The following is a 14,022-nucleotide window of genomic DNA, read 5'->3' as shown; positions in this document are numbered from 1 at the left end:
TAGTCTCACAGCTAAGACCCAGCAATGTTTTACAGATCAGACATACCTGTCTAATGTATACAGCTTTTAACAACGTGGAGGAAGAAGGACTGTGTCCTCCTCTGGCCTCTCAATTTCCAAAGCAGGACAGGCTGTGTGAGCAACCATGGTAAATAATGACCCAGGCACATGTAAGGGCGACTAGCATCTATCCCCCATCTGTGCCAGATCTGTGACTCACTGCGTGGCATTTTATCTTGCTACTCTGTAAGCATGTGTGACCTATAAAACCATGACAGTTTGGGCAGACAGAAAACCTGGTCACAGAACCTGTTTTTTTTTAGTGCAGCTTGAGGACAAAAAGTGACAGCATCTGCATGTATGGAACTGGATTACCTTAGCTCCATTGCATAAAGTTGCATTAGCTTGGTTTTCTTGTGTTAGAAGCTACCAAGCATATTTATTTTATTTTATTTTTATTAGAATTGGTTCTAGTTTTCACCAGCACTTCAGATTCCATCGTACTTCATCTGATTCATACAACAGTGTTCTAAGGGGATCTTCATTTATGCCTAAAAGGATTGTATATTTGTTCTTATTTCATGGCTTATAATTAGGAAGACTAAAGTAAAATCTTCTGACTAAGCAGAACTGAAAGACAGCACTGGAGTCTTGTACAATCATTGCCTTGGGATTTATCAGTTAGTTTTTAGTTTCACTTTCATCTTCCTACATAAACTCCTGCAAAATTTAAGTCAACAAAAAAAGCTAGGGTTGTTCCCCTCTCTCAAGGGGAATTTGAAGTGCAGGGGTAAAAAAATTGCTGTAAATATGGCTATCAACCAGACTTCCCCTTTCTTATGATGAAACAGTCTATTCAAATATTGCACAGAATCTTACTTGTCTGTTTTATTTGCACAAATCAGTTTTTAAGTCAGCCAGTGACTCCACCTCTAGGCTTACACAGTACCGTGGTTTAGATGATGAAATCGATGTTCAGCTGGAGGATCATGCAGAAAGTCCATCTAGGGGTGGGACTTATGAGGAATTGAAACTAAAATAAAGGAACTCAGTTTAGATCTTTTCCCTAGCCATAGCTGCAGTCCTCCTTTCTGACAAGGATGTCTGGAGTCAGAGGGTGGACGGAAGGCAGGTCATATGGGACAGCAGGAGGTACAGGACGACGGCCACTTCCAGCACCCCATTTAGGACAAGAGGTAATGGTCTTAAATTGCACCAGGGGAGGTTAAAGTTTAATATTAGGAAAAAAATATTATCAGAAAGAGGTATTGGCACAAGTTGCCCAGGGAGGTGGTGGAATTAGCATCTCTGGAGGTGTTCAAGAAACATGTAGATGTGAGGGACATGTTTTAGTGGGCATGGAGGTGACGGATTAATGGTTAGACTAGATGATCTTAGTGGTCTTTTCCAACCTTAATGATTCTATGATTTCCCCCTCAGGGTTACCTCAGGAATAATACCAATCACACAGAGGAGGCTGGAAATTCCCAGCAGCTGATGAGATCTGGAGGAGAACAAAGGAACCAACCATCAACTTACCAACAACAGCAAGAGCAGCAGTAAGTAGAAAGGAACCTAGCTGATACGGAGGTGTTGTTTGCATTGGGTGCCTGTTCTCCACCTTACTCAAAGTGTACACCTGTAAATGTAGAAATTCTTTACAGAGAGCCTGTGAAAGGAACTGAGCACATAAACAACATGCTCTGCTGCTCTTGGAGAAGCCCACTTATGAGCAATGCTTTCTGAATGGGACCTGAGGTCTTCTAACAGGTTTTGTGATAGCATGGTTTACCCCTGGGGCTGCTTGAATGTGATGTATGTGCTGATAGCATTGGCAATACACGTAACAACAGCAGCTGGTTCTGTACATTTGATATTGCTGTACACGGCATCTGTTTCTTGGAATCTTTTTCTAACCAGAATTTCAAATCCGGTTTTACCTCCCTGTTTTCTCTCTACTAATATTTCATCCTGGAAGTCTCAAAATACTTCTTTTTGGCTGAGGAGATGGATGTAGGCTCTGTTCCAGCACTGATCTGAATGCAATCCAGGATACAGAACAGCTTCTCTTCTAACAACTTCATGCTGACAAAAGTAAAACCAAAGCTTCATTTCATTTTAAGTTTTACTGGCATCTGTGTTCTGTCCATCTCTTTTGTGTGTGTGTGTGACAATCTCTGATACATAGTAAAAGCACTAATTTACAGATACAGTACAGAATAGAAATTGTCAGTACCATGTGTGCTTTGTGAGCATGTGCTTAGCCGACTAAAAGCAATTATTTACAGTTCTTTTTCCCCAAACAGCTTTTTCTAAGCTGTTAGTAACCGTGCTTGTAGTGCTATTATTATGCACTGAGTTTGCTTAGCTTGCTTTTTCCCCCAGTCTTTCAAAGTGCAGCTGATGGAAACTGGCTCCACCTTCTAAAAGCTATTTCAGTTTCCTTTCCTGTCTTTCTCAAAGAAGAAGGTGGAGCCAGGCTTTGCAAGAGCTGTCTGCCTGCTGATCATGAGCTTCAATCAGAAGCTTTCCATGGTAACCTGTGGTGGTCTACTATGTAGTAACAATACGTGGACGATTAAGAGCTAAGCTGCTATGAAATTCTCGGGCATTTTAACACATTACTTTCAGCAAAGCAAGCCACCTTTCCTGAATTACAGCCTATATTTATTTTGTGCCACTTCCAAGCATGAAAGTTTCTGTCTTGCCTTCCTTCACACTGCTGTATATCCACAGTACAGTGAGAGCACCTTAGCATTCTAGTCCTATGTTTTCTTTCTTTCCTTCTGTCTTCCTTTCCTGTCCCCCTCCCCCCCCTTTCTTTCCTTACCTTCCTTTCATTCCTTTCATTCCTTTCCTTCCTTTCCTTCCTTTCATTTCTTCCTTCCTTCCTTCCTGTCCTCCTTTCTGTCCTTCTTTTTCCTGGGGGTGGTGAGTGGAAGTTTTCTCATGGGCATAACTGTTTTTGCCCAAAAATTTGGTATGGTGTACTACAACCCTGTGGTAAAAGTTAGATATGTGCTTAATCATTTGGTTAGACTGAGCTCCCTGATAGATTATGACCAAATGATGGACTCCTCTATAAAACCAGATAAGCTCTTGGGGAAGAATAATTAAAACCCCTGTCTCCTGTTTTGTCTTTATATGATGCTTGCAGAGAGAAAACTGTTACGTATTTACTACAAGGATTGCACAAATATTTTTCACTATATGATATGAAAGATTCTCTCTACATGTCTTCATAAGATGAAAGAAAGAATTCATTCTAAAATAGAAATGTACAAATCAAAGCCTGCAGTAGTATGAAGGTAATGAGAAAGAGGAAGGAGAAAAAGGCGGGATCAAAGAGGAACCACTCAATACAAGAGGGAAACAAACACTTAAAAAAGTGAACAAGACTAGGGTTTCTTATCTACTCTTGGGGAGAAGAGTGACAAATTGAGTGAAGGGACTAGAAAATAAGACCTATGAGGAGCAGCTATGGAGATTATTTAGTCTGGAGAAAAAGAGGCTGAGGGGTGGCCCCATCAATTGGCCCCATCAATCTCTACAGCTACCTGAAAGGAGGTGGCAGCAAGAAGGCTGTTGGTCTCTGTTCTCAGGTAACAAGTGACAGGACACAAGATAGTGTCCTTGAGTTGAGGCAGGGGAGGTTTTAGACTGGAAGTCAGGAAGAATTTCTTCATGGAGAGGGTGGTTAGGCATTAGAATAGGCTGCACAGGGTTGTGGTGCAACCTCTACCCCTGGGTGTATTTAAGAGGCGTGGATGTGGCAGTAGGGGACATATATGGTTTAGTAGTAGGATTTGGTAGGTCAAACAGGTAGTTGGGTTTGATCTTGAAAGTCTTTTCCAACCTACACAATTCTACAATTCTATGAATGAGATGAAGCTGGACGAAATTAGTAGAAGGTATTGGAAATGCTGAAGCTGACAAGGAGAGACCTCTATTCTTGAAACAAAAGCTATAATATTCATTTTTATTTGTTTGTTATTGCTAGCAAGATTTCAGATTAAAATATCATTCTGGTAATGGCAAAACTGACTCATCCTGTTGGCCCTCAGTCCCTTTGAACATTATCCTTAAAGTTACTAACACTCTCAGAATAGTCTGGGTTTTTAGGCTTTGGGATAGCAAGGAGTAGAACAGAGAAGTTTCAGAGCTTATGTTGTAGGGTGTCAGCAGAAAAGATCCTTCTAGCATTAACCTTGAAGGCTTTCTGAAATATGTGTAATAGAGAAAACATGGGGGGCACAAGATAACTCTTTGCCAAGAAGTGGCTCTATTCCAATTGATGCGTTGCTAGCTATTTTCTGGAAACTGCCAGGGTCTGGTTTTGTTGCCAAAAGAGGAGTCTCAGCCTCTGTTGAAGATTGTGTGTGGCTAGGTTGGGTGTGTTGTTTTCCATGAGATTTCTTGGGTGTTTAAGGGTGATTGGAAGTGAGGAAACACCTTAGTAGTGTTTTAGTGTGGGATTAGATGATGTTTCATGAAAATTGGACTCGTGAAATACATGTGGGATGTAGAATGTTATAGCGTCACCAAGCAGCTGAGATTCAATTGACTCATCCAGAAAAAGTGCAAAATGGGCAACTGGTATTAGATGGTTATTCTCCTCTTGCTTTAGAAAAGCCCTTCTATAATAAGATCTTGTATATGGCTGAAAGGTGATAATAAAGTGATTCTAATTAAGTTATGAAAAATACTTGTTCAAATGAATAATTGAAATGAAACTTTGCACATTGGTCCCTCCAGTTCTGTACAGGATATGGTTTCAGGCTATGGAGAAAAAGAACATCATGATGACAAGTGCTTGAATCTGCTTATAATAATATGCTTGCATTTAAGTTACTTCACTTTGTCTACTAAGTGCCATGAAATTAACTTGTAGAAAGTGATTTCCCAAATTATCCCTGTTCATATCTATTCAGAAACAAATGTCTGCACTGAAGAAACGGTGGAGGAAATTGGGGAAATTACAGGCTGAACAATAGCTAGCATTTGAAGAAAAAAAAAAACATGGTCTCTGCTCCCACACAGGAACAGCATCCTGTCCTTGGCATCTTGAAACCTGGAAATGATATCGGTTCTGGTAAAATATATTTATTAAAAAAATCAAATTCAAAGTAATAAAATGTGAAGATATATTGCCATACAGCTGCTAATAGCCCTTTATCCACCAATGTGAAAGGAGAGCTGTTACTAGAATGCTTGACTTGAAAAATTTTATTCTGTGACTGCAGAAGCCAAATCCATCAGGGCTTTTTCTCCTTCTCTTTCTAATCTTCATTGTGAATTGGAAAAAAAAAAATCTGTAATGTAGTAATTCTCAATCTTTTGCTCATAGTGTGCCTGTCCTTAGCAGTTCTTTTGAAAAAAACTTATTTTCTTTCACAATATGGAATTTCTTCTTGTAATAACTCAAAATCAGTCTACTAAAATGGTGAAGGATTCTTCTCAAAATTCTTCTTTTACCCATTAGTGGGAGTTGTAGATGTATAATCTGAATTAGAAACAATTTGTGTAGAATTCATCACTGCCGCATGGAAAAAAAATCTCCCATTTCTATATCTTTCCAGGTGAAGTACTAATCTTTGCAGCCTGGCAAGGCAATTCAGAGATGCCTAACTTTGGTGTCACAAGTAGCCAGCCTTATCTTCAGCCAAGTGTTCAAGACTGAGGCCAAGTAGGAGAATAACTCTGCAGTAAGATTTGGAGCTTGCTCTTTTCATCGTATGTGTAGGGGAGTGAGGAAGGAAGTCCTTCTAACTTTATATTAGATGTTCTAGGAAGAGCTTAATTTGTGCCAGATTTGACATCCATCACTTGATGAAGAGTTGTGGTAAGACAACTAACACATGGTTTGGGGGAAATAGATGGTCAACATGTATGGTACTTAAGGGGGAGAGGAAGAGAAAGAATATGATTCTGTGAATATCGTTGAAAAGAAAGTGGCAGAGTGGAGGTGAACATTCCACTGGCTTAGCTTTTAATCTTCTTCTGGTAGAGTCTGACTTGCTCAGCTCTCCAGACATGCTGGTTAACACAAGAAGTGGCACATGGGCACTTCTGCTGTGGTTTGCTCATCTTGGCATTGATGGTGCCAAGTCCAGTGCCTGTCCTGTTTTAGTAGGGATACTCCATGTTTTGGATTTCCAGGTGCTCCAGCTGGCTCTGGCATGCTTGCCACAATCCTGGCACTGCCTGCACTAAGGCAACTGAACGGATTTGGGATCTGCAGATGGCATAAACAGAATCCAACTTCATGAACTTTTTGGGCTCCGGTGCTCTCTTTTCTATTTATGTGGGTTGGAAACAACCTTCAAGATTCCCAAGTCCAACCATCAGCCTGACCTACTGAATCCCATCACTAAGCCACATCCCTTACTTCCGTGTCCACACCTCGTAAATACATCCAGGGATAGAGCTGCACCACCTCCCTGGGCATCCTGTTCTAATGCTTGACCAGTCTCTCAGAGAAGAAATTCTTCCTAATGTCCAATCTAAGCCACCCCTGGAGCAATATGAGGCTGTTGCCTCACATCCTGTAACTTGTTATCTGAGGACAGGGTCCAACATCTTCTTCACTGCCAGCTCCTTTCAGGTAATTGTAGAAAGCAATGAGATCTTACCTCAGCCTCCTCCAGATTAAACATCTTCAATTTCCTCAGCTGCTCCTCATTGATCTTGTTTTCTAGTCTCCTCACCCGATTCATTTCTCAGCCACGCAGTCACAACAGCCTATCTCTGTTGTTTTAATCTGCCCACGAGTGTATGCACACAACAAAGCTGTGCTGCAAGCCAAGTCTAGGCTGAGAGCTAGACTTTGGCTGCCTGGTTGATCCATTGCTGTGACAATTTCCTTGCAGCTTTAGAAGGTGGCTGAGGTAGTCTTGCAGCACTGATGGGTTTGCGGCACCAAATGGGTTGATGGGTGAAGCACCTGCTGTTCTTCCTGCAATGCTGTCATATGCCAAGCCCAAAGCAAGCTGCTGAGTCTAAGCTCCATCTTCACTCTTAGAAGTTCAGTTCTGAGTTTTGGTTCTACTCTTTGGACTGGTTTTTAATTTCAGGAAGTTCTCAGCTTGGAGGTATTAGAGTTTTATATTTACATGCACGTCTGTAGTTTTAGCACTTATTTCTGACTCAAGCCTTCTCTTTAATCTTTCCCTGCTTCTTTTTCCTTCTCACTTATTCCCAGTGCAGGTTTGCTTCTGCAGGATATAACCTTTTGTTCTATCCTTAGGCCTCACTATGTCAAAAATGGTGTTTTAACATTAGCTTTAGCTAAACAAAGAGACCAGATGCAGAACTGAGTTATCTTAACTCAGTAAGCTTCCAGACATCAGCTGAGCTGCAGCAATGAAGTTCAATCCTAGCCTGTGGCAACCACAGGGCCAAACCCATGGACACAAATTTTTGGTGATAAACATTTTCTGCTAAAGAAGTTTATTTTCAGTCTCTCGTGTTAAGAGTGCTAGGATTACTCAGGCAGTGTATAATGTTAAGCCTCTGTAATTCACTTTTGCTTCTGAGCTGTAAACTAGTAAGATGCTGTTGCTCATAAAATTGGAAAGTCAGAAACCCAAAGCTGCACATGACAGCTGTACAACTCCTGAGCACCAAGCATGTTGCACAACAAATCTGCTGCTGGGGCTGCTGGTTATCATTAGCATCTGGCTGCCCATGTACTTCAAATCACAAATACCAACAGCATAGTTTTTGTCTGCTTGATGGGGTTTGGTGTCCTGTAGCCTACTGATTTGGCAGCTTCCATGGTGTTTAGCAGAATATGGCTGTTGAATGAGATATAGCACGCGAGGCTTCCCAGGAAGGTGGTTGAGTCACCATCCCTGAATGTGTTTAAAAACCGTTTGGATGTGGTGCTCAGGGACATGATTTAGTAGAGAGTTGGTAGGAGTTAGGGTAGTGTGGTTAGGTTGCAGTTGGACTTGATGACCTTGAAGACCTTGAAGATCTTTTCCAACCTGAGCAATTCTATGATTCTATAATTCTACAGGAGCATTGATGAGAATAATACTCTGTGGTGGCATTGACTTGACTGTTCCTGATAATCAGATGCAGAATTCACTGTAGCTTGTCTTTGAGGAAGACTGTGATTTTTCTTGGGCAATTTGTTTCTTTTTTTCCTCTAAAAGTCAGTTATTCTTAATATATTATTTAATGCAGTATTTCATCTGTATCTTTCCCATAGTAAGTTAAGCATATATTAAAGCACATGTGTTATGGAAAGAAGAAAAGATATGCTCAGACATGCCCATACAACATGTGCGAGTACATGTCTACATGCCTATGTATTTTTCCCTTGTGATTCTCTCTTCACCGATTACTGAATATAAAGGATCCTTTTCCTTTCAGTAGTTCATATGCAGATAATTGTGCTGGCTCCTTTGAGTCCTTCCTCTAGGCTGACCTTGCCCATTTTTTCCCCAATCTTTAGTCATTTGTGTTGTTCTCCCCTATATGCTCCTTGGTTTCTGGCTCTTATTGAATGCAGGCAGCATATTGCCCAGCAGAGCAAAATATTTAGCTTTCAACTTTGTGGTATTCATGTACTGATGCACCAGCAGTATAAAACACAGTGGAACTGGAAATAGTTTATAACAGCCATTACTTTTTTTGTAACTCTTTAAACTATTTCACACTTCATTTGGAAGGCTCCCCCGTGGTAGCTGGAGTGGGCTTGAGGAAAAACTGAAGAGCACAGCTCTGCAAAAAACATTATTGTTGATCTGCAGTTCTCATGCGTTTGTTCAACTTTAGAAACAATCGATTTTATACAAACCTAAAGGAAAGTAGAGCAGAGGCTTCTGTGGCCTGCGCCCTGAAAATATTGAAGACTAGTCCTTAGGCAATGTAAATTAAATGTCTTGAGTTACCCATCAGTTTATGAATTTAAGACTGCAGACATAGCGTTCTCTGTGTTGATGACAATTCCAACTGCAAACTATCCTGGCAAATTTTCTGTGTATGATTCTCCTGACTGAAAGATTTTTCTGTCTATTTGTATATACTGTTAAATAGATAATAATCTTTTCATGACTCTGCACTGTCTTACTGGGTTATAACTTTTTTAAATTTCAATATTTGTTCAGTCTGAGTCAATACATTCGCCTTTTCTGTGGAGAAAATAAACCCCCCCAAAAATTTATCAAGATAAATATCACTTATAAAGGAAGATAAATTCTCTTTTATGAATATCTGGTCAGGACATTCTTCCCATCCCCAGTGACTTCCATATTTTTATTTATAAAACAATCATACCTCAAAAATAAACTTAAACCATAGAACAGTAAGATCCAGCATTTGGGAACTGAGAAGTTAAATTCTCTGACATCTTTTCTGGATTATGTAGGACTTCATAACTAACATTCTAACTCTTCCTTCCCCTCATCCCAATACCCAAAGTTATCTATCTTTCCAGAGAGACAAAGGTGAATACTATCAAATTAGATAGGATTATTAGTGCTATGTTCCTTTTTTTTTTTAACTTGGACTTAAGCAGAATGAGTCATTTAAATACTAGGTTTTAAATACTAGACTATAGAAATTTGATATTCTATTCTTCCTTTCCTTTCCCCACAGGAGACTTGAAATCTTCATTTTGTTTGAACTTTCTTTTTGTTCCAGTAACGTGGAAATGAAACGGGCCTTTAAACAAGCACTTTTAACCACAGTGGCTCTTACTTTGCTCTTTGGAAAACAGAGCTGAGCTTTTTCTTTCAGTAAGTGTAGTTCTGTGTTGCTGCTCTCACCTCCATCTCTTTCATAAACTGATTAATCTTTGCTATATTTCATGTGCCATCCTTCTGAACTCCTGGATAATGGCCATGTTCTGATATCAGAAACCTGGACTTGAAGCCTTCCAGCCAAAAAGCAGAAGCAAACAAAGGAAATGATTCAAGCATAAAGGCTTGATTTGATATCATGATTCTTAAACATGTGCAGACACACAGAGTTGTTGTCTCTTTAATTGGATTTCTAATGTAGAAAAAAATCTGTTTAAGGTATCAAAGTACATCTGATGACATAAAAACTCTACTGGTCTCTTATGCTGCGAATCAGTTGGATATCTTAAATGTGCTGATGTATTTTTGGAGGAAAAGTATGTAGTCTTGTAACTTAACAATTCCAGCCATTTTTTTTCAGTGGCAAAGGGAGAAGAATGTTATGTACATTATTTTGTATATGAACTGGAGAGAAATGTGGTATTAATACTAGAAACAACTAAGAAAAAAGCACAAAGCACTAAAAAATCTCGAATCTGATAAACTGTATAACAGTTTGTGTGGGTAATTTAAGGTAAATTCTATACGCTGCTATTCAAACAAACAAAGGGAAATCTGAAAAACCATCATAACATTATGTTATATGATGCACAAGAAGGCAGATTGTCAAAACGTCTTTTAAGTAATAGTTGAAATTGTACAGTGAATGCTGTAGGGGCCCTCTGCATGTCTGCAGCTCAGAGGAGATGCCAGTATTGGTCTCACTGGGCTGCAGAGTAAATTGGAAAGCAGGGAAGGGACCACATTAAATGGCACCCTTAAAGCTCACAGCTCAATCTTTATTAATTTAATCTCATAAATTAATCCACATCATCCTATAACAAGTATTCAAAGAAAAGAAGTAAGTGGATATAAATACTTTCCTCCCGAAACTCTGAATTGCAGCGATATGACAGCGGACAGCTTTTTGCCCTTTGATCTCTGTATGATTTTCATTCCCATTTGTAGCCTGTGTCTCCTCTCCTCCTCTCATTACTTTTCCAACTGAGCTCTCCCTGCTTCCTAGCTTGTCCTCTAGCCACCCCCTGTGGCCCTTTTCTCTGTTAAAGGACTCGGTCTTCATCCCTTATTATTCTTTGTTTTCTGCCCTTGTTCTTGTGCTTTCCCCATGATAACATGAAATAAAATAGCAGTGCAGATAAAACCATGCTGAATACTGTAGAGATGTGAGTGTACTCTGCTATGTGGAGCAACCACTGCTCCATGCATGCCTGGTGAATCTGCAGCCTTGAGGTTTTGCTTTTGCTGAACTGGAGCACTGGCAGAGTAAACTTCTATCCACACAATACACTGTGTAGATAAAAAACATTTTCTCCAAGTGGAACTGACATGCTTTCATCACTCATTTGATCACCTCCAGTCTCTAATACACTCTAAAGCCTGTCCTGTTTCTTTGTTGTCACATTAGATTGATAGCTCTTTGAGTCAGCAACTGTGCTTTGAATTCAGCCTAACAAAACAGGGCCTCTGCCCTTGTTCAGTGAGTTACACCTTAGATATGACAGTAAAATAAATATTCCCAGGGAATTCCTGGTGCCAGACAAACACAAGTCTGACAAGAAAACTGAGGCTTGATCTGGCAGCAAGTCACCTAAGACCATGACAAAGAACAGGACTTTGTGTACACCTTTAACAACTCTTGGACAAACTGCCTAAATCCATGAAATCTCAAGTACTTTCGAGGTATGGGGTTTGGCAGCCAAAACAAATGTTCTTCCCTACAGACTGTAGTCTTCCTCTGTGGTTGAGCAACCTGTGCTGGAAGGCGCTGATAGCCATGCTGGGGAAGTAGTCCTCTGAAGAACTTCTTGGCTTGAGGAAGTGGTTTGGTTGGTAATGGCTGAGATTTGAAGTCTGCAGTCTAGAGTGAGACTTAAATAAGGAAAGTAAAAACTATGCTAAAAGTTTCTGAAAATGTTATCTTTGGTATTTGCTGTTAACTCCAAATATATTCTTGAAGAGCTGAATTAACATAAACCCTGGTGTTGATATGATGTTGTTTGCTTCAAAAGTAGAGGACCAATCTTACTGACCAAGGAAACCCCTTACAGTTGTTTGTTTTTTTTTGTAGACAGGAATAATAAGAGACTGTTTTCTTTCATTCTAGTTTCAACTCATATGTCTTGATAACTCCGAATGAAACCAGAAGACATCAGTTGCAGCAAAGTAAGTTGAGTTGTCTCATACATTGTGTCTACTTGAATAAGCTGTGTGCTTTATTGCCCTTGCAACTTTTATCCTCAACTTTTCAATTCTTTTTGCGTGTGCAGCTGTGAATGTGAAGTCAAGACTCTGAGCATCTTCCTGTAGGCTTTTCTTAAAATTAAAGTCTCATCTGACTCAACTGCATGCAAAGTAAGGCTTCTTCAGGAAGAGGTTTTTGGTAATAGCAGTGCTGTAGCTATTCAAACTGACTTGTACAATTCTCATCTGGAATTAGATCAAAACAACATTAGCAGGATTGAATTTAGCTTTGAAGACTCTTTAGGTTATAGGCAGGAAGAATCAAAATATATGTATGAAATATTTTTGAAAACATTCTAATATAGAAGCTAAAGGAACAAGAACCACGCTATCTGTTGATTCTTGAATTCCTGTTTAAATTAGATGAGATGTGTAAAAAGCTTTCACTGGCCAAAGTTACAAGAGAGCCATGAAAGAAATTCCATGTGCAAACCTGACCAATAAACAGCGCTCCTCGCTGTTTATTTGTGCAGAATATGACAGCTAGGGAGTGTCAGTCATCACTCCTCACATTTTGAGCCCTCAAAGAAATAACGCAATTAAAGCATTTCTTCTTAAACATTGTGAGTTTGGCTGAAATGATTTATTGGCAGAGCTTTCTTTCATTGCAAGAAAGAAAATGAGCTTCCTCTGAATGAAACCATAATCCCCTGGAAGGAGAAATTAAAGCAGATCATCTTAGAGCTGACTGACTTTAAGAGCATAGGTACTAATGCTTTAATAAAGTCTGCTTTCACTTTGTGCTGCCAATGTGCAAGGTCTCAAGCATGCAGCGTTCTTCTGCCTTAAGGAGTAGTAGAAAATGAGGCCTCACTGAATCCATCTGTACCTAATGGCTTGTTTTAGAGGTAGAATGAGAAGCTGGTGTCAGTCTTGGGCTCTTTAGAGACCTGCCCATGGCCTGGCTTTATCCTATTAGAGCATTTGTTTGCTGTAGCTTGGCGTCAGAAAATATAGTTCATGTGGTTAATAGGACTGAGCAACTGAGGTACTACTCTGAAATAGAGATCTTATTTCCATAGTCTTTTTGGGCTTTACTGTTAAAGGAAATTGCCTTTTTCTCTGTCAGTTGATTCTGTGGAGCAATTTAATCAACCAGCCATCCGATAGGACTGACTCCACAAGCCTCCCAACACTACCAGCTGCACTGACTACATTCCCATTGACTACACTGGGAGCTTGCCACTCAGCTTGCTTGTGGACACCTATCCTGAGGTGTCTTAGTTTGTAACTGAATCATGCATACTTCCCATTCTTATTTAAGAAACATGACTGGGAAGGAAAAAGTTCTTACCGTATGGTCTTGAGTTAGCAAAAATATTTGCTTCTCCAGTGATTGTGTAACATGTTCCAGGGTTGTCTGCATTCCTTGAGAACAAGAGTGACTGTCCTGGATGAGTTGTAATTGCTCCACGCAGCTAATGCTATTTGCTTTTTAGGATGGCTTCTAACTTCCATGTATTTGGGTTTTTTGTACCCACTCAGTTGCTAAGAAAGAACTAGATGACCTGGAGCAGTGGAAGGAAAAGCACAGGCCAGGACCAATTAAGCTGGCTCCACAGAGACTGGGTAAGCTATTACGAATTGCAAAATCAATACCTTTTTTTATTTTTATTTTTATTTTTTTCTGTGTAATATATGTACCATACATATATATCCTTTAGTACATAAGACATCTTTCACTGGTTTTCTCACATGCTACTAATTAATGAGATTCAGTGTCAATAAGGGTTGATTTGAGCCTGCTGACTGCTCTCTGTGCTTTTTGATGGTCATGGCAATGAAGATGTTTCTGAAACAAAACAGCATGGAATGTCACTCAAAAAATCTGTCATTATTGCTGTGGAAAATCTGTGCTTGCATTTGGGAAAAAAAGAGATTGACGAGCCTGCCTGCTGGGAACATTGTCTGGTTGATGTCTTGGGGGTGATGCACATATGGCATTAATGTGCAGGTGGACAGCATTTGC

At 39.9% G+C, this 14,022-nt stretch overlaps 1 protein-coding gene across 1 annotated transcript; it reads left to right on the top strand.

Moving 5' to 3' along the window:
- Positions 1–1,005: 1,005 nt before the first annotated feature.
- On the top strand, positions 1,006–13,732 carry LOC104917522 (epithelial-stromal interaction protein 1-like). Its single transcript, XM_031552034.1, has 4 exons — positions 1,006–1,196; positions 1,441–1,559; positions 11,917–11,975; positions 13,539–13,732. Exons 1-4 carry the CDS (start codon positions 1,101–1,103, stop codon positions 13,715–13,717), a joined length of 453 nt encoding a protein of 150 aa, XP_031407894.1. The 5' UTR covers positions 1,006–1,100; the 3' UTR covers positions 13,718–13,732.
- The last annotated feature ends 290 nt before the right edge of the window (positions 13,733–14,022 follow it).

This window comes from Meleagris gallopavo, chromosome 1 (assembly GCF_000146605.3).
Source record: "Meleagris gallopavo isolate NT-WF06-2002-E0010 breed Aviagen turkey brand Nicholas breeding stock chromosome 1, Turkey_5.1, whole genome shotgun sequence".
NCBI lineage: Eukaryota > Metazoa > Chordata > Aves > Galliformes > Phasianidae > Meleagris > Meleagris gallopavo.
The sequence above is the reverse complement of the archived record's forward strand: the minus strand, read 5'-3'. Positions and strand labels throughout refer to the sequence as shown.

Excerpts from the sequence above, each read along its gene's own strand:
- LOC104917522 (XM_031552034.1), top strand. The coding sequence starts at position 1,101 with ATGTCTGGAGTCAGAGGGTGGACGGAAGGCAGGTCATATGGGACAGCA. Across the intron at positions 1,197-1,440 it reads CACCCCATTTAGGACAAGAG|GGTTACCTCAGGAATAATAC; the intron begins GTAATGGTCTTA and ends TTTCCCCCTCAG. Across the intron at positions 11,976-13,538 it reads AAGACATCAGTTGCAGCAAA|TTGCTAAGAAAGAACTAGAT; the intron begins GTAAGTTGAGTT and ends GTACCCACTCAG.